This window comes from Globicephala melas, chromosome 15 (genome assembly GCF_963455315.2).
Source record: "Globicephala melas chromosome 15, mGloMel1.2, whole genome shotgun sequence".
In the NCBI taxonomy this organism is placed as follows: domain Eukaryota; kingdom Metazoa; phylum Chordata; class Mammalia; order Artiodactyla; family Delphinidae; genus Globicephala; species Globicephala melas.
In genome coordinates, this window is record NC_083328.1 from 36,291,896 (window position 1) to 36,314,787 (window position 22,892).

A 22,892-nucleotide genomic window follows, 5' to 3' on the forward strand; every position below is an offset into this window, starting at 1 on the left:
CGCCCCCAAAAGAAATGTCAAGGCTCGATTGGTGGAGATTTGGAGAGTAGAGAAAGGAGCGTATCAGCGGTGAAGAGGGAAGATACTTCCGCTGGGATTGCCCAATCGCAGAGGTGGAGCAGTTTCTATAAAAGCTTGAGCCCCAGGCTTCTGCGTTCTTTCCGAATCGAGTACGAGGTCATAAGGTTTTTTTTTCGTTTTTCCGTACGTCACGGTCAAGGGAGGAACCGGGCCCAGAGCGGGTTGGGGAAGTGGCCCAAACCTGCCAACCTAGACCCCGGGTCCAGCCTCCGCCTGAAACCCATCTTGGTCCTCAGCATTCTACACGTTTCTGCCCCCAGTCCCGTCGGGAAGTCGCAATCTCCAGATCTGTTTCCCTGTATAGGTAAGGCTGGGCTGGGCCTGGTTTCCCAAATTCAGTTCCGAGCCTGTGATGAATTGCTTTAATTTCTGACACCTCGCATGAAAACTGCACGCGCAGTCTGATTATTTTGCAAGACTGAGGCTTTAGGGTGCGCCTTCTTGATGGAAGGGCCTGGGGGGTGAAAACAGGTCTTGCCGGAAATGGCAGGATTGGGCATCTGTCTGCATTTGGGCGGTTTCTGACTTTCAGGACTGTCGGTGATCCGGCTGGAGACCTTGAGGTAAATCAGCATTGGTCTAGGGGCCTTGGTCCCCTGACTCGGATCCCTGGATTCAAGGTAGATCATGGGCCTTGCCCAGCTGCGCGTGGAGACCTCTGGCTTCTCCCTCTCTCTGCCTTTCTTCTTTTCTAAGCCTTCCCTCTTTGGCGGGAAGCTGGGCTTTTGCACCATTTGGGGAAAGGATTTCTTGAACCTCATTCCTAAACTGCTCCCGCAACATTGCGAAATCCAGTGCTATGTCGGGTAGAATTCACAGGACTCTTCAGGTTTTATTTTTGTTACCAAGAAAGCAGGGTGAATGACTTTGGACTCTTCTGTTGCTTAGTCTCCTATCTCGCCATCTACCGACACTCCTTTGCCCTCGTGCCACCTTCCAGTGCGCCCAACTCCAGTAATCCCACTCTGTGCAGCTCCTGTAATCACGAGACGTGGGGAATCAGAGAACCCTCCCGGTTTTCTAGACAGTCTTCTCTTAGCTACATTCCAACTCTTAAGGGGGAAACAGAGCCTTTTCTACTCTACAAGTACCTGTACTTCTCCGGATTCCCTTGGCCAATCCCAAACCCTTCTTCCCTATGCTCTTCTGTACCCAACGATACCCCAGGTTGAAAGTGCTGGTCCTGCTGGAGTAAGCCATAGTGGAACTTCCTATCGCCCAGGACCAGGGAAAATACGCCCACTTAGGGAAGTGGCATATGGCAAAGGCACAATCGAGTACATGCGCCCTTCTTCTTAACCGATTTAGCCCAATGCAAACAAAGACTGGGCCAATTTTCTGAAGACCCTAGTAGGTTCACGGGGGATTTCAGGCCCTAACCCTGGCCCTTGATTTAACTTGGAAGGACGTCCAAATGATCTTACCTACCTGCTGTACCCATGAGGAGAAGCAGAGGATATGGGCAGCAGCACAGGTGTACGCCGACCAGTTTGCCAGGGACCAGCCCAACGTTTATGTCCCAAATCATAAGCCCATTTGGGATTATAATTGCCTGGGGGGGGGGAAGGCCAGGAATCACGAGGTCCAGTGCCTATTAGAAGGAACGAGAAAGTGCATTTGGAAGCCAGTCAATTATGAAAAGGTCAAGGAAGTGACCCAAGAGGAAGAAGAAAGCCCTGTTCTCTTTCAGGGACAGCTTGTGGAGGCTTTTTAGAAAATTTGCTAACAGATCTCTCTGCTCCCAGGGTTCAGTCCCTGCTGCCCCTGATATTAGGCAAAAACTCCAAAAGTTAGTTAGGCCCACAAACTCCTAGAGGTGACCTTTGGAATATTTTATAATGGAGATCAAACTGAGGAAGAGGATAGAACTCAACATGGAAAAAGGCACGCCGAGGCTCACGCTAAACTGATAGCTGTTGCTGTCAGCCGTGCCTTGCAACCTCAGGGCAACCCAAAGGGGGCAAGAAGGTTCAACCATCAGTCCGGAGGCAAGACCAAGGGGGGATGCTTTAAATGCAAGTCACCTGACCATTGGGCCCATGAGTACCAGAAGAAGCTCCCGGGCCTTGCCCAGTCTGCAAACAGACCAGTCATTGGAGATGGGACTGCCCTTGGTCCCCAAGGGGAATGGGGGCTCCTGCTCCTGAGATGGCCATGCTGGATAACTGAAGCAGCCCAGGGATTCTGGCGGTTCCCCCCGTCCCCACAAGATGTCTATCTCCTTTGAGGAGCCCCTGGTGGCAGGTAAGATCAATTTTTTAAATTGATACAGAAGCTACTTGCTCTGCCCTGATTTCTCACGCTGGGCCTCTTTCCTCTAAAAACTGCAGTGACTGGTGTCAATGGAAAGCCTCGTACCCTTCACTTCTCTGGGGCTCTCACTGGCCATTTTGAACATGCCTTTTTAGTTGAGTATCCTACCCCACTACTAGGGAGAGATCTTCTGGGCTCCCTCAAGGCGTTACTGTTAGGAGGCCCCGAGCAGAGCGGCCCCTTATCTTAACCCTGGCTAAGGCAGATCAACACAGGAGCAAGGGCTTGTTCCCAGCGATATTCTACAAGCAGTGAACCTTGCAGCAAACTGGACAAAGGAGTCCCTGGGAGGGCTATAAATGCCCAACCTGCAGAAACTAGCCTTAAGCCAGAAGCTGCTTACCCTAACCAGAGACTAGTACCCCATTAGGTTAGGCAAAAAAGGGGTTACAACCCCTCATACATAAATTTTTAAAACATAGCCTCTTGGTTCCCTGTCAGTCCCAATGCAATACTCCTATTTTGTCAGTTAAGCCTAATGGGGGGATATAGGGTGGTGCAAGACCTCAGCAGTAAAAGAGGCAGTGGTTCCTATACTCCCCCTTGTGGCCAATTCTTATAATATATTAGCCCAAGACCTTGTAAATGCTAAATGGTTTACTGTGCTCAACCTCAAGGATGCCTTCTTTTACATCCCAGTTCATCCCTCACAATATTTGTTTGCCTTCGAGTGGACTAACCCCCACTCGGGCCAGATGCAACAATACACCTGGACAACACTACCTACCACGGGTTTGGGGGCAGCTCACAGTGTTTGCCCAGGCCCTGGGACAGGAACCAAGGGAAATAGGCCTAAAAGGGGCTATGCTACAGCATGCAGATGATATATTAATATGTAGCCCCACCGTGGAGGCTCAAGTGAGAACATCATTGAAGTTCTTAATTTCCTTGAGGTCCAGGGTTACAGGATCTCCCAGAAAAAGGCACAAATCTCAATGCAACAAGTTAAATACATGGGACACATTATAAACCCTGGAAGTAGACAGCTGTCGCAAGATAGAAAACGAGTATGTTAGGCCTAAGTGCCACAAAGACGTTTCTTCGTACCTTTTTACAAAGGTAAAAAGGCAGGGTTTTGCTGACTCTTGATCCCAGGGTTTGGGCTAATGTCTAAGCTCCTGTATGAAGCCATTAAAAGCCCAGATACCGAACCATTACTTCGGGCTGAGGAACACAGGAAAAGGCTTTTAATAGTATCAAACAGGTCCTCATTAAAGCTCCTGCTCTGGGTCTCCTCAGTTTTAAAAAGCCATTCATTTTGTAAGAAGTCCTAACCCCCTAAAAGCTCTGGGCGACCTAAAAGAAACTAGAAGTTCCTCGGCCAATAGGCTATTTCTCCACACAACTAGATGGTGTGCCCTGAGGTTGGCCTGGCTGCTTTCGGCCAGCAGCTGCCACCACTTCATCAGTGGAAGAAGCTAACAAGCTTACCTTGGACGGCCACTGGAAGTCCAGACCCCCGCCCCCCAACATCAAGTACAAAGGTTTCTAGAGATCAAAGGCCACCACTGGCTAACTGGAGGCCACTGTACTAAGTACCAGGGTTTACTTGACTCCCCAGAGGTAACCCTCAAAACTCCCAACACTGAGAAAAGCGGAACCCTCTTAACACTGTTGGTGGGAATGTAAATTGGTGCAGCCACTATGGAAAACAGTATGGAGGTTCCTAAAACTACAGTTGCCATAGGATCCTACAATCCCACTCCTGGACATATACCCAGACAAAACTATAATTTGAAAAGATACATGCACCCCAGTGTTCACTGCAGCACTATTTGCAACAGCCAAGACGTGGAAACAACCTAAATGTCCAGTAGAGTAGTGGATAAAGATGTAGATATATACAATGGAATACTACTCAGCCATTAAAAAGAATGAAATAATGCCATTTGCAGCAACATGGATGGACCTAGAAATACTAAGCGGAGTAAGTTAGACATACCATATGATTTATCTGTGAAAAACAGGCTCAGAGAAAAGACTTGTGGTGGCTTGGGGGAGGGAAGGACTAGGAGTTTGGGGTTAGATGCAAACTAATATATAGAATAGATAAACAGGGTACTGTATAGCACAAGAAACGGTATTCAGTATCTTGTAATAAACCATAACGGAAAAGATGGAAAAGTATATACATATAAGTGAATCACTTTGCTGTACACCAGAAACTAACAACATTGTAAATCAACTCTACGTCAATAAAATTAACTTGCTACACCCTCAACCCAACTACACTGATGCCTGCTGAAATCCCAAAGGTAATACATTCCTACCTTGACCAGGTTTATCCCTATAGGCCTGATATGACAGATCAAGACATTGACAATCCTGAGGAAGAATGGTTTACTGATGGCAGTTCATTAAGGACGGGCTCAGGAGGGTAGAGCATCATAGAGGTGAAAACTTTTGCTGCCCATGGCAGCCCAGAAGGCCGAACTCTAACCCAAACCTTAATCCTAGGGGAAGGAAAAATTGTAAGCATACTCTAAATAAGCCTACCTCGTTCTACATGCCAATGGAGCTATATGGAAAGAGGACTTGAATGCAAAATATTCCCCTGTAAAGTATGGGGCTGAGATCTCACAGAGGCAGCTCAAAAACCAAGCAAATCAAGTAACAGTCATTCACTGCCATGGACACCAAAAGGGAATCTCCCAGATTATCAAAGGGAACAATAGGGCAGATGGAGAAGCAGAGAAAGTCCTGATACAACAAATGACAATCCCATCCCTTACCCCTTACAACATGCCCAGGTACTACTGAGGAAACCTGGGCGCAAGAAAAAGGGTGAACTAAGGGAACAGAAGGCTGGTGATGCATCAAAAATTGCTTTTTCTGACGAATGGAAAATCAAAGGGCTACGTGATTTTTCTCCATCTGGGGAAGGATACTGTGTACAGTGGTTTTCTGGCTTTTCACGAGAAAATGACTCCCAGATGTTAAAGGGTTACTTGAGCCTGTGCCCTGTGCCACCCATAAATAAGGAGGGCATCTCAAACCCCGCCCCCCTTTTGTTAGCCCAGTCCAGCAACGTGGGCCTTAGCCAGGAGAGGCCTGCCAAATGGATTTCACTCAGATGGCCTCTTTCCAGGGCTTCAAATATTAGTCTTTGTGGCTAGTTTTACTGGATGGGTGGAGGCCTTTCCCACTAGGAGAGAAAAGGCAACTGAAGTGGCTAGAGCACTTCTGAAGGAAATTATCCCTAGGTTTGGGTTGCCCTGACACCTCCAGATTGACAGTGGACCCTCAATTCATAGCAAAGGTTACCCAAAAGACCCTAGGAAATAGACACTACCTTTATTTGTCCTGCAGACCTCAGTCCTCAGGAAAGGTGGAACAGACCAGTCATACCCTAAAGAAAACCTTGGGTAAGCTCTTAGCAGGAAATATCAGAACCTGGTAATAGCAGGTGGTGCCACCTGCTGCCAGCGGGGCAGCCCCTAAAATAACTAGGTTGAGCCCCTTTGAAATGACATGGTAGGCTATTCCTCACCCTGGACATGGTAACCAGCTGAGAAAGCTAGGCACACCTTAAATACATTATTAACCTGGGCCAGGTCGGAAGGGGGCTATTCAAGAATGGAAACAGTTCAGCTCTCCCCAGATAACAGCCCCAGTGACTCCAGTGTAAACCCTGGGTACTGGGTGCTCTTAAAGACCTGGAAAAATGAGTCCCCTGGTGACCAGCTACTCCCAAAGCAAAACAGTCTTTTATCAAGTTTTGGTAAGCACCCCTACAGTGGTTAAACTTAATGGAGTCACTAGTTGGGTTCATCTACCCAGAATTAAACCTGTTTCCACTGATCTGTTACAGGAACCTGAAGACCCACATCCCAGCTATTCCTGTGAACCTGCCCAAGACCTCAAATACCTCTTCAAGAAGGTGATCCCCAAGCCAGTGACAACTGCATTGATAAGTAAACTCTCACTTTGACATTAATTTATTTCGGGCTCTCTGGGTAACAAAAGCAAGATAAGTGACGGTAGGCTGGGAGCCCGTATTTGTTACTGGGCTCTTGTTTACTGCAGGATTTCTTTCAACACTACTTGCATTCCGGTTGCTTCCTAAATTAGAACTCTGATGTCATTATGAAGTTATTAGTCACCCCAACTTTTCTCCCCCTCCTTTGGGGATTCATGTCAGGGGAGTGAGGATCCAACGCAATAGTAAATCTCAAGAATTATTGTTCAGGGAGAGAATCTGTCTCAGTGCTGGGTTCTAACATCCCAATCCTCAAAGCGACGCCTATAAGCTTAAAGAACTAAGCTACACATCCAGTAATGATGACCTTGAACTTACTCTGGCTGAAGGTCCTGCAACCCCTGCTCCCCTCAGTCCACATCCAGCCCTTGGCACAGCTTCCATGCCTGGACCTGACCCCTCTCGTTAGTGCATCCAGCACACAAAGCTCCCCCCATCAAAGCATATTTGTCTTCTACTCTGTCATGAAGGTAACTCATCTTGCTGCCCATGCCAGAAGCCTGGACTAAATTCTGCAATGCACCAGCAGTTGACATCACCGCCATTACCCCTAATTTTAATTGCAAAGATCAAACAGTTAACGCCACCCATTGGTTCCTCCAAGATCAGCTGGCTGGTGGGATGTGTCTCCTGGACAGGCCTGGCGCCAAGCGTCTAACACATATCTTCCCTGCGTGTAGTACATGTTTTTTGCCTCTCCCAAAGCCTTCGAAAAGACTCATACACCCTTATTCAGTGGTGGGATCCTTTCTTCCAACTGTACTGGAACCCCCGCCTTGGGCAGACTCTACTGAAGTGGTTTAATTCCACAACAGTATGTCAGGCATGTGCCCCTCCCAGACATCTATTCCTTTGTGGTCCAGGTGCAAACTGACTGTCCTCTTCAAAAAACCCCCAATTCCTCTTTCCCTTTCCTGGGATTAGCTGTGGCCTTTCCTTGTATAGACAGTGCTCTGTTTACAGGACAATGTAACACTAGGCCAACTGAGTAACCAAACAAACCCAGGTATTGCCATCTATAACATCACCCACCTCTGGGGCAAAAGGGCAATTGGTCTCCTTTCGGCAGAAAATGGAGCTGCCATTGGTTTGGTGGCCCCTTGGGGAAGCTTTGTTTATCGTGAAGTGGTGCTCCACAATCTTTCAGATGCCCTGTCCTGAGTGAATCCACAGGGAATGCACTCACCAGACTCTCATTGTCTCTAAGTTCCTTGGCTAGTAAAGTGATGGCTAATAGACTGGCCTTAGACTTTCTCCTAGCCAAACAAGGAGGAGTATGTGCAGTTATCAAGACATGTTGCACCTACATCAATAACTCTGGGCTAGTAGAAGAGGACGTCAAGAAAATGTGACCACGCCAAATGGCTTCATTCCTTCAGACAGGGTAACCCAAGCGCTGACCTAGACTACAATTAAGGAGATGTTACCAAGTGAGACCTGGTTCTTGCCCCCTGCTTGGACCTCTAGTTGCCATAATCCTTTTACTGAACTTTGGCCCCTGCCTTTTTAATCTGCTTGTTAAGTTTGCTTCCAGGTTGCAACAGTTCCACATCAAGATGATGGTGATGTAGGGATTCCAGCCATTCCCTGAATAGATCGTACTGGAATAGCAGAAGTCACCCTGGGGCCCCTGGACAAAACAGGGCAAGAGTTCCGTGGCCCCAATTAGGTAGGGTCCATGAGCCCAGTGCCAGCCTGAAGAAGCTACAGAAGACAGACCTCCGCCCCTCATCCTCCCAATAAAGAGTTCTTGGGGTCCTCGTCACTTGGGAGATTTGAGGTAAGAGATAGGTGGCTGAGCAGCTGCAACCATTTCTCCTGCTGACACTTCAAGATAAGGTAGTAGCAGGAGCTTCAGGCCCTGACTGGGTGGAAGACAAAAGTAACTACAGTTTCCTCATTCTTGTGGGTCAAGGGGATTTTCCAGCCCAACACATCTGTTTCACAGTCTTGGTCTCTTCTGGATTCTTGGTCTCGTTGGATTCTGTTCTCAAAGACATCTGTAAGTCTCTGAAGTGCTTAGCAATAAAGCAAAGGTGGTGAGTTGATTGGAGCACACGTGTCTTTATTTTCATGCCTGTTTGCACCCCAGAGGACTCCATGGGATGACTGGGTCATCTCTGGGCAGTCTCGGTTAGGGGCAGAGCATGAAAATGGAAGTTCGCGCCAGTGACTTTCCACCTATTTGGACAGCCTTCTCTGTTTTTACCTGTAAGGATAGGTTTTCTTTTGTGCCTTTGCCTTGGGGTGGGTGGTGAACTCTTAATTCCTGTAATTCCTCACTAACAGTCCCTGAGCATTGCTTTTTTTCAATGGACAAGGTAGGCATTCCAGAAAACACAACTTTATTCACTAGGACTGGAAACAAAAACTCTCAATCAAAACATTTCAAGATTTTAGTACAAGGTGGAGTGCCCTGCCCACCCCCCTGGCTTGACCTTGCCAAGCCCAGGCCCTGTATCAGCCTGCTGAGTTGGTGCCCTAGTCAGCAGGCGAGGGCTGGCAGTCCTGGTTTGCCTGACATTTCTGTGGCTTCCCACATGCTATTCACTGCATTACAAAGCCACAGCCTTGGCATCCTCCAGGGTAACATGAAAGACCCTGTTGATGTTTGAACCAGGGCCTCCTGGTGGGTGGGCTGGTAGCAGGCAGCTCTGGTCCTTGATATGATTTGTGGTGAAGCCCTCTGCCCCAGGTGTGGGCAGGAATCCTGCCTGGGCAGGATGTGCAGCTGCAGACATGGCTTTCTAGGTGTTCAGGCACTGTACACGGGGCACGGGCACCGTGGTCCGGAGGACCAGGTGCCTGGCAGTCTATACGTTGTTGGGTAGCCCTCCTGTGAAGAAGTTGGTTGCTCTTCTGTGAAGGCCTTGGGGGCACAGCCCTCAGCAGCAGGTGAAGGAGGGCTGCGGACCCTCTGGCTTCCTGAAGCCTGTTTGTTGGGGCTGAGGCTCTGGATGGCTGCCCAGACGAGGGAAGGGCAAGGCTCAGCCTGGGATTCCTAGAAACAGACACCCTGGGACTGGCTGCTGGGTGGTGAAGTCAGGGGTGTGTAGACTCTATCCAGTCTTCCAGGAGAACACCCTGGTGGCCATCCCCAGCCAGGTTCAGGGTTTGCAGCAGGAGGCCCCCCGGCCCTCCCTCTTGATATAGTCGTGCAGCTGAAAGCGAGGCTCACTGGGAGCTTTCATGCAGCGCTGCTTCAACTCCCTGTGGGGCAGGGATGACCATGGAATAGGGTGGCCAGTACCCCCAACAAGGGGATTCAGACGCTGGGTCTGGGGGTCTTCCTGATAACTGCCAGGACTTACTTTGCTATGGCCATGAAAGCCAAGTCCACATTGAGGCCCATCTTGGCGCTGGTCTCCATGAACGGCAGCCCGTACTCCTGCAAACAGCTGTTGGCAACCTGGTGGGGACAGCTCAGGCCCTGCAGCCCCAGGGGCACTCTGGCTGCCCACCCAACCGCAGCTCACCTTGGCCAGCTTCTCCCCATCCTCCCTTTTCACCACACGCTCCTGGGCAGAGTCCACCTGGCACAGCAGTCTTGGTGAGAGTTGGCCCCAGCTCACTCCCCTACCTCCCTCCACCCTCTGTAGAGCCAGGGTAGATGAGACAGGCTGGGGTGCCCACCTTGTTCCCCAGCAGCATAAGTACCACGTCATGCTGGGCGTACTCCTGGATCTCTGTCAGCCAGGCCTGTGGGGGGAGAGCTGAGGACAGGCTGGAGGCTGGAGCTCCTGGCACCCCTTGCCCCCCTCCAGGACACACCCCACAGAGTGCCTGTCAGTGTCTGGCTAACAGGAGGGCCCCTGAACTAGTGCTCCCCATGTGCTGTGCAGGGGCGATCCAACAGGTACCTTATCTAAGGAGTTGGGCTGGTGGACTAGAAGGTCACCCCAGCCCCCTTCAGCTCATTCTCAACCTGAACCACTGTACTTAGGCCATTAGGAGCCCAGAGGGGCAGTCTTTTCCTCTCCACACTGTCAGTAGGGACCTCAACTCTCTGGGATCCTGATGCCATCTGTGCCTGAGGGAGGCTGGGGATGGGGTCAGGCCCCATCTCGGCCTGTCTCCACCACCAGGAAGGAAGCCACTGACCTGGATGCTGTTGAAGGAGGCCTTGTTGGTGACGTCATAGAGCAGCAGCAGTGCTGGGGGCAGAGGGCCAGTGAGGACACCTGCAGAGCCCACAGCGGCTCCCCATCACCCTCACCCTCATGCATCGCACCCTTCACACTTCTGCCCACTCACACCCAGGGTGCTCTACTCCAAGCAGAAGCCTCGGGAGTGTGGCCCCGACTCCCTGGAGCTAGGGTACGGTGCCCATGAGCTCACCATGAGCGTCTCGGTAGTAGGCATGGGTGACACTGCGGAACCTTTCCTGGCCAGCCGTGTCCCAGATCTGCAGCAAGGGCATAGTGTAGCTGTCAGGGCTGCCCAGTCCTTCCCAGGTGCCCCCTGCCCTCAATTCCCCCTCCCCCAGTCACCTCTCACCTGCAGCTTCACCTTCATGCCATCCACATCCAGAACTTTGTTCTGAAACACAACCAGCCAGCTCCAAGGAGGGCCCAGGGCCGAGTGCACCATCTTAGGCAGCAGCTAGACCGGTGCCACCCTCCGGTGGGGGATGGGGGGGAAGGGGGTGGATAGGGTGGGGGAGGCAGGCGGTGCCAGGCCAGGACTGAGCCTGGGACTGAGGGGACCCCGGTGTGTCCCTAATTCATTATCCCTGGCCCCAGCTGGCTCTGCCTCCAGGGCCCACCTGGTTCTTGACTACCTCACTGCCCTCTACCTACAGGTAACGCTTCCCCTTGAATCCAAGTCCTGGTGTCCACCCAGCCCTCCCCCATACCTCCTACATCTCCTGCTGCTGAGCCCCTCCTGGTGACCTGTGCACAGAGGGTGCTCAGGCCGCCCCTGCTTAGCTGGCTGTCCTGATGGACTGGAAGGTTGCCGCCCTCCATGGCCAGCTGTGTCCATTCTGGGCCGGGTGGTTCTTCCTCTGCCCCTCCTGGAGGCCTGACACACAGCCCCACCAGCTCCCCTGCCCTGCAGGGCCCCCGGTCGCCACCCACCCCAGTCACTCACTGAGTCCTGCACCCAGCCCCTCCCCTCTCCTTTACCGCAGCTGCCCTCCTCCGCCTGGTGCCCAGCCCCGGTGGGTGGCTTCCCTGAGCCTACTTGCTGGTTCAGCTTCACACTGCACGCCTGCCCCCTGCACTCTGCTCCTACGTCTCAAGGCCCTGCTCCAGCCCCCTCTCCCAGGCCACCAGCACTTCTCACAGCTCTGCACACACTGCTCCTTTTGCTTAGAGCCACTTGCACGACTTAATTTGAAGTCGTGTGACCCCAGGCTCATTACTAACACTGTGCCTCAGTTTCCCCATCCACAAATGGGGGTAGCCAGGGTGCTCATCACTTGGCTGCCCCGATTACTTTATGAGCTACTGTATGCAAAGCACTGAGAAACGAGTCTGGCCTGGTACGAGCTAAAGTGTTTGTTGTAATTTGAAAGCCTCTCTTCCTGCTCCGACGGCAGCTGCCTGAGGATAGGGCCCCATGCAGTAAGCACAGAGCCCAGAACTTGGCCTGGTACACAGTGGGTGCTCATTATGTGCTTGCTTGCTGGCTGATGATGCTCCCTAGCCAGGCCCTCCCAGTTCAGGAGTAGGGCAGGGAGTGGCTCAACCCCGGTTCCTATCTGCTGGGGTGGGGACAGGAGCTGCTAACCACCAGCTGAGGCCCCAGGCAGCGGAAACAGCACCACCTCCCTCTTCACCCAGCGCCTGCTGTCAGGGTGCTTCTGGGTCTCCAGGGAACTGGGTGCAGCCATCTGTCCTGCTGCAGGGAGGCTGGGGAGGACATCCCGCCTTCCCTGGCACCCTGAACAGGGGTGTGAACCACACAGCCTCACCACCTGCCCCAGAGCCAAGAGGGAGGTGAGAAGGGGGGAGGTGAGGCCAGAACAGGCAGAGGACTGGGCCTAAACCTCCCCCTTCTGTCACCTCAACCCTTACTTCATCCCAGAGGACCTGAGGGGCTCTGCCCCCACAGATAGGGTAGAGAATGGCTCCCCAGACTGGACGGAGTCCCCCATTCCCAGTCCCCAGAAGGAGCCTCCCTGCCAGCCTTCTGCTGACTGGGTCTAATGAAAGGGTGAGAAAAATGCAAATTTGGGATTTGCTGAGAACACATCACCTCAGCACGTGGAATTTAGACTGATGCCTGAGCTCTGCATGCCTAAGGCTGTGGCCCCCATCATTCCCCTGTGACCCCACAGGCTGCTTGGGGTGCTGGAGGGCACTTGGGGAGCCAAGAGTCGAGGGACATACCCCAGAAGGACCCCAGGACATAGCCCTCTAGCAGGGGGTGAGGTGGTGAGGGCGCTCCGCCAGGGAAAGCATCCAGGTGGGAGCATTTACCATAAGCCTCCTCACCCAAGGGCAGGGACTTCTCCCTGGTTCTGAGACTGGGTGTGTGCTTCAATGCCTCAGCCATCTGTCTGGTATGGCCTGGGCAGGCCACCTGGCACTTCAGGGCCCCTCTGTACAGTGGGGCAGCGATGCTGGCCTCCTGAGTGGACACGGGTCTTGAGTTCCCATGGGGACACCAGCATCCACCGCCCCCAGTGCACAAGATACAGCCCCCAGGGTCGTGCCAGCCCCAGGCACAGGGGTACCATCTCTGCTTCGATTGTATACAGCCACCACCTCTCTCCAGGACCTTGAGATGTCGGGAGGCAGGCAGCTTGGTGGTTAAGGCATCTCACCTCAACCACCTTGACCGTGGGAGCCAGGTGGTCCAGCCAGGAGCTCCACCTCATGAGCCTGTCGGTGCCACAGGGATAATGGAGAACCGGAGAACCAGCTGCCCAGGGGTGTTTCGAGCAGCTATTAGCTGGTGTTGGGGGCCCAGGGCATCAGCTGGGCCCAGTCAGTGCTCGGGACATCAGCCTCCACTCTTACCCTGAAGTCGATGCCCACAGTGGAGATGAAGGTCCCTGCCAGGAAAGCGCCATCCTTAAAGCGCACGAGTAAACAGGTCTTCCCCACGCCCGAGTCTCCCACCAGCATGACCTGGGGCACAAAGAAAGAGCAGAGGGGACCTGGGTGCTGGCCCACCCGGAGGGGTGTCTGGTCTTCTCTGAGCTGGCCTGGTCAGATGGGCTGTGGGTGAGGGTCAGGAGTGGAGGGAGGTATCCTAAGTCTGCAGGTTCAGCAGGGCCTGGGGGAGACACAGAGCCTGGACTTCCATCTTCCACCTCTAGAAGGTTCTGTCCCCTCTCCTGAACATTGGCCTGTCTCCATCAGTGGGGAGTGGGAGTAGCTGCCTTCATCCAGGGGCTGCTACCTGGACACCATGCTTGGTCTGGAAGGGGAGCATTTGGGGCTTAGTGGGGAGCAGAACCTGAGGGTTGACCGCTGGGAGGCCTGGGTGGGGGGCCTCTGTGCCAGGGGGCTTCTTCCAATCCCAGCAAGGCTCTAGAGGAATTTGCCAAGTGAAGGTCAGATTTTGACATGAGGAGAGGCTCAGACCACGTCTGTGGACAGGGAGGGGCAGTCAGGCCTCCCTCTCCTCCCCTCCCCCAGCCTGTTGCCAAAGGCTCCAAAACCCAAAGATGGGCCTGCCACCCCCGCCCCCACAATTCACAAGCTTCTGCCTTGGCCTGAAGGAGGCCCCAGCATTCCCCACCAAACTGGCAAACCTCTTCTTAGTCTCGCCTCCTAAAGAGAAGAGACCAAAAGACCCTGGGGGTGAGAGAAGGCAGCATGTGGGAAATGATGGGCGTGGGTGGGGGCAGAAGCATAAGGGAACAGGGAGAGGACACCTGCCAGGCTCTTACTTCCGCAGGACCCCTTGTCCGGCCATGCCAGCTAGGTGGGGAGGGGGAGGGGGCAGGCCCTGTCATATATTGGGTATCCCAAACCCGGGTTTGACAGCTGTGTGTGTGTGTGTGTGTGTGTGTGTGATGCACCGCGCCAGCCATGCCAACTGCAGCTGCGGGGTGCCGCTCGAGCCAGCTCCTCGCCAAAGGTCTGCAGGGCCCTGCACCCTTTCCCCGGACCCTCCCCACTCGGCTCCGACCGGACGCCACCTGCTGCGCTCGCATGGGGCTGGGGGTGCCCGGCTCACCTTGAAGGCGACGTCGTAGAAGTCGCCGCCGCCGCCAAGCGAAGACCGGCCGGGCTGCGGGGGCCTGTTGGGAGGTGCCTCGGGGCCAGGGCGCGCAGTCCCGGGGCGCACGGGCTGGGGCCCGTCGGTGGCGGGCAGTGCGGAGGTAGCGGGCGCGCTACCCCCCTTGCTCTTGGGGGTCTTTTTCCTGGACATGGCAGGCGGGCTGGCGGGCGCTCAGTACGCTCCCGCTGCAGCCGCCGCGCCCCGGGACACCCTGCTCCCCGCGCCCTCGGAGCCAGACCCAGACCCTAAGCCGAAACTGTCCCGCGGCGTCTGCAACTACCTCCCCGGCGCCCAGCTCCGCGCTGCCCCGCCCCCGCCGCCCCCGCCGCCCCGCCGCCCCGCAGCCCCGCAGCCACTCAGGCCCGGCCTCCCGCCGCCGCTACCAATGGCCGCTCTCGGGCGGGGCCATGCAAATGAATGGCCTCCCCGGGGGCGGGGTCAGGAGGTCCGGGCCCTGCCCTGGGTGCTCGGGGTCCGAGCGCCTCTGTCCATTGGGGGCAGCTACCTCCCTGCCCTAGAGCCAGCGACGCCCTTCCATATCTGCATCGGGCCTGGGTGCGGGTTGGGGGCGGTGGGTGAGGGAGGGAGTACCCAGCGTCCTGTCGTTCCTCTGCTGGCTGTGCACCACCCCGCCCGGCTCTGCCCCTTGCCCAGTGGCCCCCACTGGACTGCCTCCGGGCCTGGGACAAGGAGAGTGCCGTGAGATGGGGGCACTGAGGCAGTGGACCTGCGTGGGATAGGCACCCTGGGATTCTGTTCCTTCTCCGCCGGAGATGCCACCTAGCCTGCTGCGGCACCGACCCCCTCCCTTCCAGGGCAGGAAGGTCCAGGAAGCTCAAACACTCGGGCTTGGCAAACAAACCCGGGTGCGCCCGCCGCTCGGGGCTCAGCTGACAGCTGGTTATCAGAGACAGGACATAGCGGCCAGGCTGAGCGGCAGGGCTGAGCCGGCAGGGCGCTCTACCCTGCAGCTTCTGCCTGCTGGGCTGAAGCTTCAGGATCCTTGGGGAAAGGGAAGTCACTGTCACAGCCAGAAGCAGGCCCTCTGAGAGTCCCCTCCCCTGGGGTTCTGCCCTCAGGGATCTGGGAGGTGAAAGAGGTGGGAGGACCCTCTGCCAGGCTGTGGCTGTCTCCTTGGCTTTCCAGTGCTTTCAAGTGCTGATAATCCAAACCCTATGCTGGTCCCTGGCAGACTCCTCTCCAGGACCTGGCACCTGCTCCCCTCCTGGACTTCCTGGGGCTCTGTCCCAGGACTTCCACCCACCCAAGATGCTCTGGGTTTTGAGAGTGAGGCTGAGGTGGTCATGGAATCCTGGGAGTGGTGAGCAGACATGCCCCTCTCCCAGGGCTTGGGGGCAGCAGGTGCAGACGAAGGGCAGCCCTCCTGCTCTGTCCTCCTCCGTCCTGAGACATGACAGCTGTTACTGGGAGCCTGGGCCCTTCAGAGGCCTGAGCCCTCTCAGCTGGCAGTGCCCAGAGTCCAAATAATTATAATGGGCAGAAGCTGTCTCTAGGGCTCAGAGGTCTGGGAAAACACAGATGGAAGGATGCCGCCCAACAAAGCAATTCCTCGAAAGGGCCTGGCAGGGCCCTGCATGGGAGAGGCTTTGGAAAGCTGCCCTTCACCGAGCGCCATCGTGTGCCAGGTGCATGTCATCTTTAGAACTATCCTGTGAGGTGGGTGCTGCTCTGATCCCCAGTGTTCAGATGGGAAACTGAGGCCCAGAGAGGGGAAGGGAGATGTCCAAGGTCACCAGGCAGGAAGTGGCAGAGCCGGGATTTCTACGTGGGAACTCTGGCTCCAGAGAGCATAAACTGTTCCCGGCAGGGTTTGCCCAGAGGTTCCCTGGAGACGGAGACCTATCCCTCAGGGCTCTGTCAGAGCTGGGGACCAACCTGAGGAAGCCCTCTGAGAGTCCCCTGGCGTCCTTTTCTGTCTCGCTCCTCTGGCTCCTCACTTCTTCCAGGCCAGATGCGGTTAGTGAAGCCTGCAGTGGGGGTGTTGGGTTCCCACTGCTGGGGCCCTGGGGACTCCAGGTGTCTCACTCCCAGGAGGCCAACATCAGGGAGGTTGGCCCAGGGTCTCAGGTAGGGGATGCCCACTGGCCCTAGCATCCTAGGCAGTGGGCTCCCTACATCCTCCTGCCAGCTGCTGCCAGAGCATGGCCAGGGCATGGGAACCACAGAGGAGTTTGGGTACCCTAGGGGTGGGGCGTCCTGAGTTGGGGAGTGGGCTGCTGATAGGGTAACCAGGAAGAGAGAAGGAGGCAGGCATTCCAGAGAGAGTGGGAAGCTAGGAGGGGAGAGAAGCTGAGAGCAGAGGAGAAAGACTTGACCTTGCAACCTTTAAAATTAGGAGAGTATATAAAAATCCAGGTCTCTCATTTCTCTTGAAAAGAGGGAATTCTTGGTCCCTGCCTCGCAGCACCGCTTCTTGCCTTTCTTGCCTTCCTACAGTCCTCCTAATCTTTGATCATTATGTCTCTTGGTTCCTCTATTTGCCATCTGTCTCACTCTCTGGAATGTAAGCTCTCTGGGCACAGGAAACAGCTTGTCTTGCTCACTGTCATATCCCTGGCAGCTGGCTCCAGGCTGCAACAAACAGTTATTAAATTGGTGAAAGAAGTATGAGTTAAAAATGTGGGCCCCACTTCAAGAGGACACATCATTACCAATAAGGATTTAAGGGAGAACATGCCTCAACATACAATGAGAGTAAGACTAGTGTGATGAGTAGTGAGAGCAAGGCTTTGTGGAGGAGGGGCATTTGCACTGGGCTTTGAAGATTGAGCAGGAGTCCAACAGCGGTGGAGATAGAGAAACTTGCCAGGTGGAGAGAGTGAATATGTTCAGGCTCAGAGAGCCTGAGCAGAAGAGGCCAAAGTGTGGTCCAGTGGCTTGGAAGAAATGGGTGCTAATTCAATAGGTAACATAGGAGGGGGCTAGATTGTAAGGTGAATTTGAATGTTTTGCCTAGGAGCTTGGAAATTGTTCAGTGAGAAGTAGGGAGCCATGCATGGTTTCTGAGGAGAGCAATGGAGAGAGGGCACTGCTATAGGAATACAGGGAGTGGCCAGGAGGGGATGGATGGTGCAGCCTGTGGACAGGGAGATGAGTTTGAGGGGACTGCAGTAGCCCATGGGGAAGTAATGGGGATGGAGGAGAACTCCAGGAGAGACAGAATCTGCAGGCCCAGAGGGGAGGCAAGAAAGAGTCAGAGCCCCTGGGGCAGAGACAGAGGGTGCTAAGATGGATTAAAGATGGCAAATTCTTTGCTACTCTTCCCAGTGAGGGGGAGGGTCTATGTCTCCTACCCTGGCAGGAGCTGTGATTACTTCGACCAATGGAAGTGACCCTGTGCCTGTTTCTGGACCCAGACCTTCCAGATTGGCAGCTCTCCCTTCCTGTCTCCTGGAACACTTATTCTTGGAACCCAGCTGCCATACTGTGAGAAAGCCAAGGTGGCCTCATGGAGAAGCCCAGGTGGAGAGGACCCCACTTGCCATCCACGTGAGTGAAGAAGACACCCTGGCAGGTTCCATGCAGAGCCAAGGTGAGCTGTCCCCACCGAGCACTGCGTCCCGGCCACACTGCAGACTCTGAGCATTTGGAAATGTCTGTCACATGGCATAGAGAAGGAGAACAGGTACCCAGCAAGGGGGAGAAAAGGGACCAGTTTGGTGGGAAAGTTCAGGAAGGTAGCTTTGGCGGGATCTGGGGATGCCCAGATTCTCGGGATCTTCTAATCTAGAGAGAAGACCTCCCACAGGCCAGGCCAGGTCCCTGAAGCAGGGTTTGGAGTTGAAGTGAGCCCTGGGGCTGAGGTACAGGTGAGGAGTGAGGTCTGTGTCCCTGGGGAGGGGGATACAGACTTACAAGCCCTCAACCCTTCCGGTATAGGGCTGGCTCTGCTGGACAGGGGAGGGGCTACATGGTTCCATGTCCCAGCAAAGGGATGGAACAACCCCAGGACTCACTTCTGAACCCTTATCCCAGCACCCTCTGCTGGCCCAGATTCCTGGTCCCCTCATGTCCAGGGCCTTCAGCTCCTACACTCTGCCCTCTGACTTGCCCTTCCATGTGTCTGACCCCCTTGTCCTAGAGTGATGTGTGCCATGAGTCCCCAGACACGAGAACCCTCTGGAACCTATGACCTGGGGCAGTCTCTCTCTGGAACCCGATTTTCCAAGCCCTCAAGCTTCACGCTCACATTCCCAGTCACCCACAGGGTGTGGCCCTCAAGCCAGGCAGCCTTAGACAGGAATGAGAGTCCTCCTCGACCTTTGTCCCAGGCTCTGCTTGGAGCCTCCTCCTCTGGGCAAACTTCCTGGGCTTCTCCCACCCCAACTCTTGCTCCGCAGATACGGAAACACGTTTGCTCTCCAGTGGTTCTTGGGGGACTTCACTGCCTCCACGCCAGCCTGTGAGCTTCCAGAGTACAGTGCCCATCGTGCCCACTCCTGCCCTCACCAAGCACGGGAATGAGAGCTACAGGACTGAGCAGGGCAGAGTGAGGCTGGGCTTCAGTGTCCTTTAGCAAAGGGGGAAGGGCAGAGCCCCCAAAACTTGTGCCCTCAGAGCACCTCCCAAGAAGACAGTCCTAAGGAATTCAGCTGTCTGCGATCTGAGGACAAGGGACCCTGGCTGGGAGTGGTGCCAGAAGGCAGAGGCCCCGGCTGGGTCCCTGGCTTGCTGACTGACCCCGGGCGTGTAGCATACACAGTCTGGGCCTGCTCCCCTCTCTGTGAAATGAGGGGGCGGGAGGAACTGATCTCCGAGGTCCCTTCCAGCTCAAACACCTTATGTTCTATGAAATCCTTGTGAACGTTGCTATGGAGACATCAGAGAGGAACTGCAGCAGCACGGAATGTGACTTCCACCAGAGTTACCTGAGGAAACAGCTCGTGTCAGAGGAGCCCTCCCCGCACCGCCCCAGAGGCCTGGGTGCACAGGGGCCACACTGAGTGTCCTGCTTCCAAGAGGACACACCTACCTGCCCCGCCCTCCCCCATGTGACACTGAGGCCCTGTAGGTAGTAAGGGGTGTGTGTCCATCCCTGCCTGAGTGGAAAAGGACCAATTGGTGGGAGGGCTGGAGCACAGGGCTGTTTCCCTGTAGGTCCGCCCTCTGTCCTTGCTTCCCACAGCTGCTCAGGTACTCACACCTGAACACTCTTGGCGGTCTCAGGACATAAAACGTGCCTGCCGCAGAGTGGTGGATGCAGGGGGAGGCCTCAATCTGATCCATACTCTGCACTGAGGCCCCATGTGGGTGAGACCTCTGGACTCCAGCAGCACAGAACACCGCCAGCTGCCTCGTGGCTCCAGGGTACCACACATGGCCTCATGGCAGGGGAGTCATCGGTGTTGGTGTAAAGGAATAAAATGAACCCTGGTGTAACCATGACAACCACTGAAGTCTGCGCACTTGGAGTACCCCTGGAGTGGGCCAAGTGCTTCACTTGCATTGTCTTTTCTTTTCTCTTAATTATAAAAATAATATATGAGTTTTGCAGGCATGTCAACAACACAAAAGGGAAAGGCAAGAATAAAAGTCTTCATTCCCCCACCAGATCTTGTCCTTCAGGAGTAACCACTATTAGGTTTGGTAATGACTCCTGGGTGAGTTTCCTATTGCTGCTGTGGCACAAACACAGTGGCACAAGACAACTCAAATTTATCATCCTACACTCAGAGGCCAGAAGTGTGAGATGAGTCTAATGGGACTAAAGTCAAGGTGTCAGCAAGGCTGATTCCTTCTGGGGGCTCCAGGGGAGAATCCTTGCCTCTTCAGCTTCTGGTGGCCTCCAGCTTTCCTTGGCTCATGGCCACATCACTGCAATTTCCATTTCCATAGCCACTTGGCCTTCTCTTCTTCTGCCATCAAATCTGCTTATTTATTTATTTTTTTAGCCATGCTGCACGGCTTGTGGGATCTCAGTTCCACGACCAGGGATTGAAGCAGGCCCTCGGCAGTGGAAGTGCAGAGTCCTAACCACTGAACTGCCAGGGAATTCCCAAATCTCCTTATAAGGACATTTGTGACTACATTTATGGCCCACCTGGATAGTCCAGGATCATCCCCCACCTCAAGATCATTAATTTAATCACATCTGCAAGGCCCCTTTTGCCATGGAAGGTAACATTCACAGGTTCTGGGGATTAGGACCTGTATATCTTTGGGGTCCATTATTCAGCTGCAACAGGGCCATTCAAGTTTTCTATTTTGGGACTTTGAAACAAGGGTTCTGTGGCTGAACAGACCTAAAAGTCACTGGACTAAGGATTCCTTTTTCTATCTTTGTCCAAGTTTTTTTAGGTATCCAAATTATGTTACTAAACACATTGCATATTTATGCATAAATATGCATAAAGTACATTGAGATATGATCCTTGTTCTCTAAGAGTATAAATAAAATCATAACTATCTGATCTTTCCACATTTGATAGGATTTTTCCATTAAAAGATCTGGACTAGGGCTTTCCTGGTGGCGCAGTGGTTAAGAATCCACCTGCCAGGGACTTCTGTGGTGGTCCAGTGGTTAAGAATCCGCCTGCCAGTTCAGGCAACACAAGTTCCAGGCCTGATCCGGGAAGATCCCACATGCCGCGGAGCAACTAAGACCGTGTGCCACAGCTACTGAGCCTGCGCTCTAGAGCCTGCAAGCTACAACTACTGAGCCTGCGCCCCTAGAACCTGTGCCTCTGCAACAAGAGAAGCCACCTCAATGAGAAGCCCGCACACCGCAACGAAGAGTAGCTCCGACTCCCCACAACTAGAGAAAGCCTGTGCACAGCAATGAAGACCCAATGCAGCCAAAAAAAAAAAAAAAACCAACCAAAACAAATACTAAGAATCCGCCTGCCAATGCAGGGGACACGGTTTTGATCCCTGGTTCAGGAAGATCCCACATGCCGCAGAGCAACTAAGCCCATGCACCACAACTACCGAGCCTGTGCTCTAGAGCCTGCGAGCCAGAACTACTTAGCCCGAGAACTACTGAAGCCACACTAAGTCACTAAGCGTGCCTAGAGCCCATGCTCTGCAACAAGAGAAGCCACTGCAATGAGAAGCCCGCGCACAGCCATGAAGAGTAACCCCCGCTCGCTGCAACTAGAGAAAGCCTGCACCCAGCAATGAAGACCCAACACAGCCAAAAATAAATTTAAAAATTGGGCTTCCCTGGTGGCGCAGTGGTTGAGAGTCCGCCTGCTGATGCAGGGGACACGGGTTCGTGCCCCGGTCCGGGAGGACCCCACATGCCGTGGAGCGGCTGGGCCCGGGAGCCATGGCCGCTGGGTGTGCGCATCTGGAGCCTGTGCTCCGCGGCGGGAGAGGCCACAACAGTGAGAGGCCCGCGTACCGCAAAAAAAACCCAAAAACAGTTACACATAATTGTCTTGTAACTTTTCACTCTCTATTTCTGCGAATAAACCTTCATTCTCAATCTTAATGCGCTATATTTTATTTTCATTTCTCTTTCAGCTACACTTGCCAACAGGTTTTTTTAAAAAAATTAATAGCCTTGTATATTAAAAATAGCTCTTGAGGGACTTCCCTGGTGGTGCAGTGGTTAAGAACCGCCTGCCAATGCAGGGGACATGGGTTCGATCCCTGCTCTGGGAAGATCCCACATGCCACGGAGCAACTAAGCCCGTGCACCACAACTACTGAGCCTGCACTCTAGAGCCTGCGAGCCACAACTACTGAGTCAGTGTGCCACAACTACTGAAGCCCACGTGCCTAGAGCCCGTGATCCACAACAAGAGAAGGCTGTGTGCAGCAACGAAGACCCAACACAGCCAAAAATAAATAAATTAATTTTAAAAAACAGCTCTTGATTTTATTAATCAATTCTCTTTCTTTTAAAATAACCAACTTCTGTTCTTAGCTTTCTAATTTCCTTCCTTCTACTTTCTTTTGGTTTATTTTATAGTTGTTTTTCTAGAATGTTGACAGGGATGTTCAACTTATATACTATTTTGATTTTTCATGCTCATCAATTTTAAAAAAGTGAGGGACTTCTGTGGTGGTCCAGGGGCTAAGACTCCACGCTCCCAATGCAGGGGGCCTGTGTTCAATCCCTGGTCAGGGAACTAGATCCCATATGCCACAACTAAAGACCCCGCATGCTGCAACTAAGACCTGGCACAGCCAAATAAATTATTAAATAAATAAATACCAAAAAAAAATTTTTTTTAAGTAATGTTATCAGTTTCTCTCCATGTATCAATATAACTTTGCATCCCAGAGATTTGATAAGATGTATGCTCATTACTAGTCACTTCTAATAATCTGATTTTAATTTTGATTTAAAATTATTAAAGTTAAATTCTAA

The 22,892-nt window shown here is 53.4% G+C and overlaps 1 protein-coding gene, 1 long non-coding RNA gene and 1 other non-coding gene across 16 annotated transcripts; 2 read left to right on the top strand and 1 right to left on the bottom strand.

Annotated features, from left to right (window-relative positions):
* Window positions 1-171: 171 nt before the first annotated feature.
* LOC115848129 (uncharacterized) lies at window positions 172-21,401 on the top strand. Of its 5 annotated transcripts, none has more exons than XR_004037592.2 (4): window positions 172-385; window positions 614-2,325; window positions 6,206-6,308; window positions 17,932-21,401. It is a non-coding gene; the product is annotated as an uncharacterized lncRNA (long non-coding RNA). The 5 variants fall into 5 exon arrangements; XR_004037593.2 differs by having other exon boundaries at window positions 614-701; XR_009558868.1 differs by lacking the exon at window positions 614-2,325 and having other exon boundaries at window positions 17,932-18,200; window positions 18,916-21,401.
* LOC115848181 (small nucleolar RNA SNORD60) lies at window positions 426-508 on the top strand. Its single transcript, XR_004037604.1, has one exon. It is a non-coding gene; the product is annotated as a small nucleolar RNA SNORD60 (small nucleolar RNA).
* RAB26 (RAB26, member RAS oncogene family) lies at window positions 8,702-14,851 on the bottom strand. 10 transcript variants are annotated; one of them, XM_060284015.1, is made up of 9 exons: window positions 14,510-14,851; window positions 13,342-13,452; window positions 10,871-10,912; window positions 10,712-10,778; window positions 10,475-10,527; window positions 10,007-10,072; window positions 9,850-9,906; window positions 9,685-9,771; window positions 8,702-9,334 (listed from the first exon to the last, which is right to left on the bottom strand). In XM_060284015.1, the coding sequence occupies exons 1-9, from the start codon at window positions 14,702-14,704 to the stop codon at window positions 8,921-8,923; spliced, it is 1,092 nt and encodes a 363-aa protein (XP_060139998.1). In that variant the 5' UTR covers window positions 14,705-14,851; the 3' UTR covers window positions 8,702-8,920. The 10 variants fall into 10 exon arrangements, with proteins under 10 accessions (XP_060139998.1, XP_060139996.1, XP_060139997.1 ...); XM_060284018.1 differs by having other exon boundaries at window positions 9,118-9,334; window positions 9,685-9,761; XM_030848547.2 differs by having other exon boundaries at window positions 9,191-9,583; window positions 9,685-9,761.
* Window positions 21,402-22,892: the final 1,491 nt, after the last annotated feature.

What these genes read in the sequence shown, in the direction of transcription:
- RAB26 (XM_060284013.1), bottom strand. Translation starts at nt 14,704, where the DNA reads ATGTCCAGGAAAAAGACCCCCAAGAGCAAGGGGGGTAGCGCGCCCGCT. An exon ending in CTGTGGGCATCGACTTCAGG is followed by an intron (nt 10,913 to 13,341) that starts GTAAGAGTGGAG and finishes GTTGTGTTTCAG; the next exon opens with AACAAAGTTCTGGATGTGGA. An exon ending in CCTCCTTCAACAGCATCCAG is followed by an intron (nt 10,073 to 10,474) that starts GTCAGTGGCTTC and finishes CTCCCCCCACAG; the next exon opens with GCCTGGCTGACAGAGATCCA.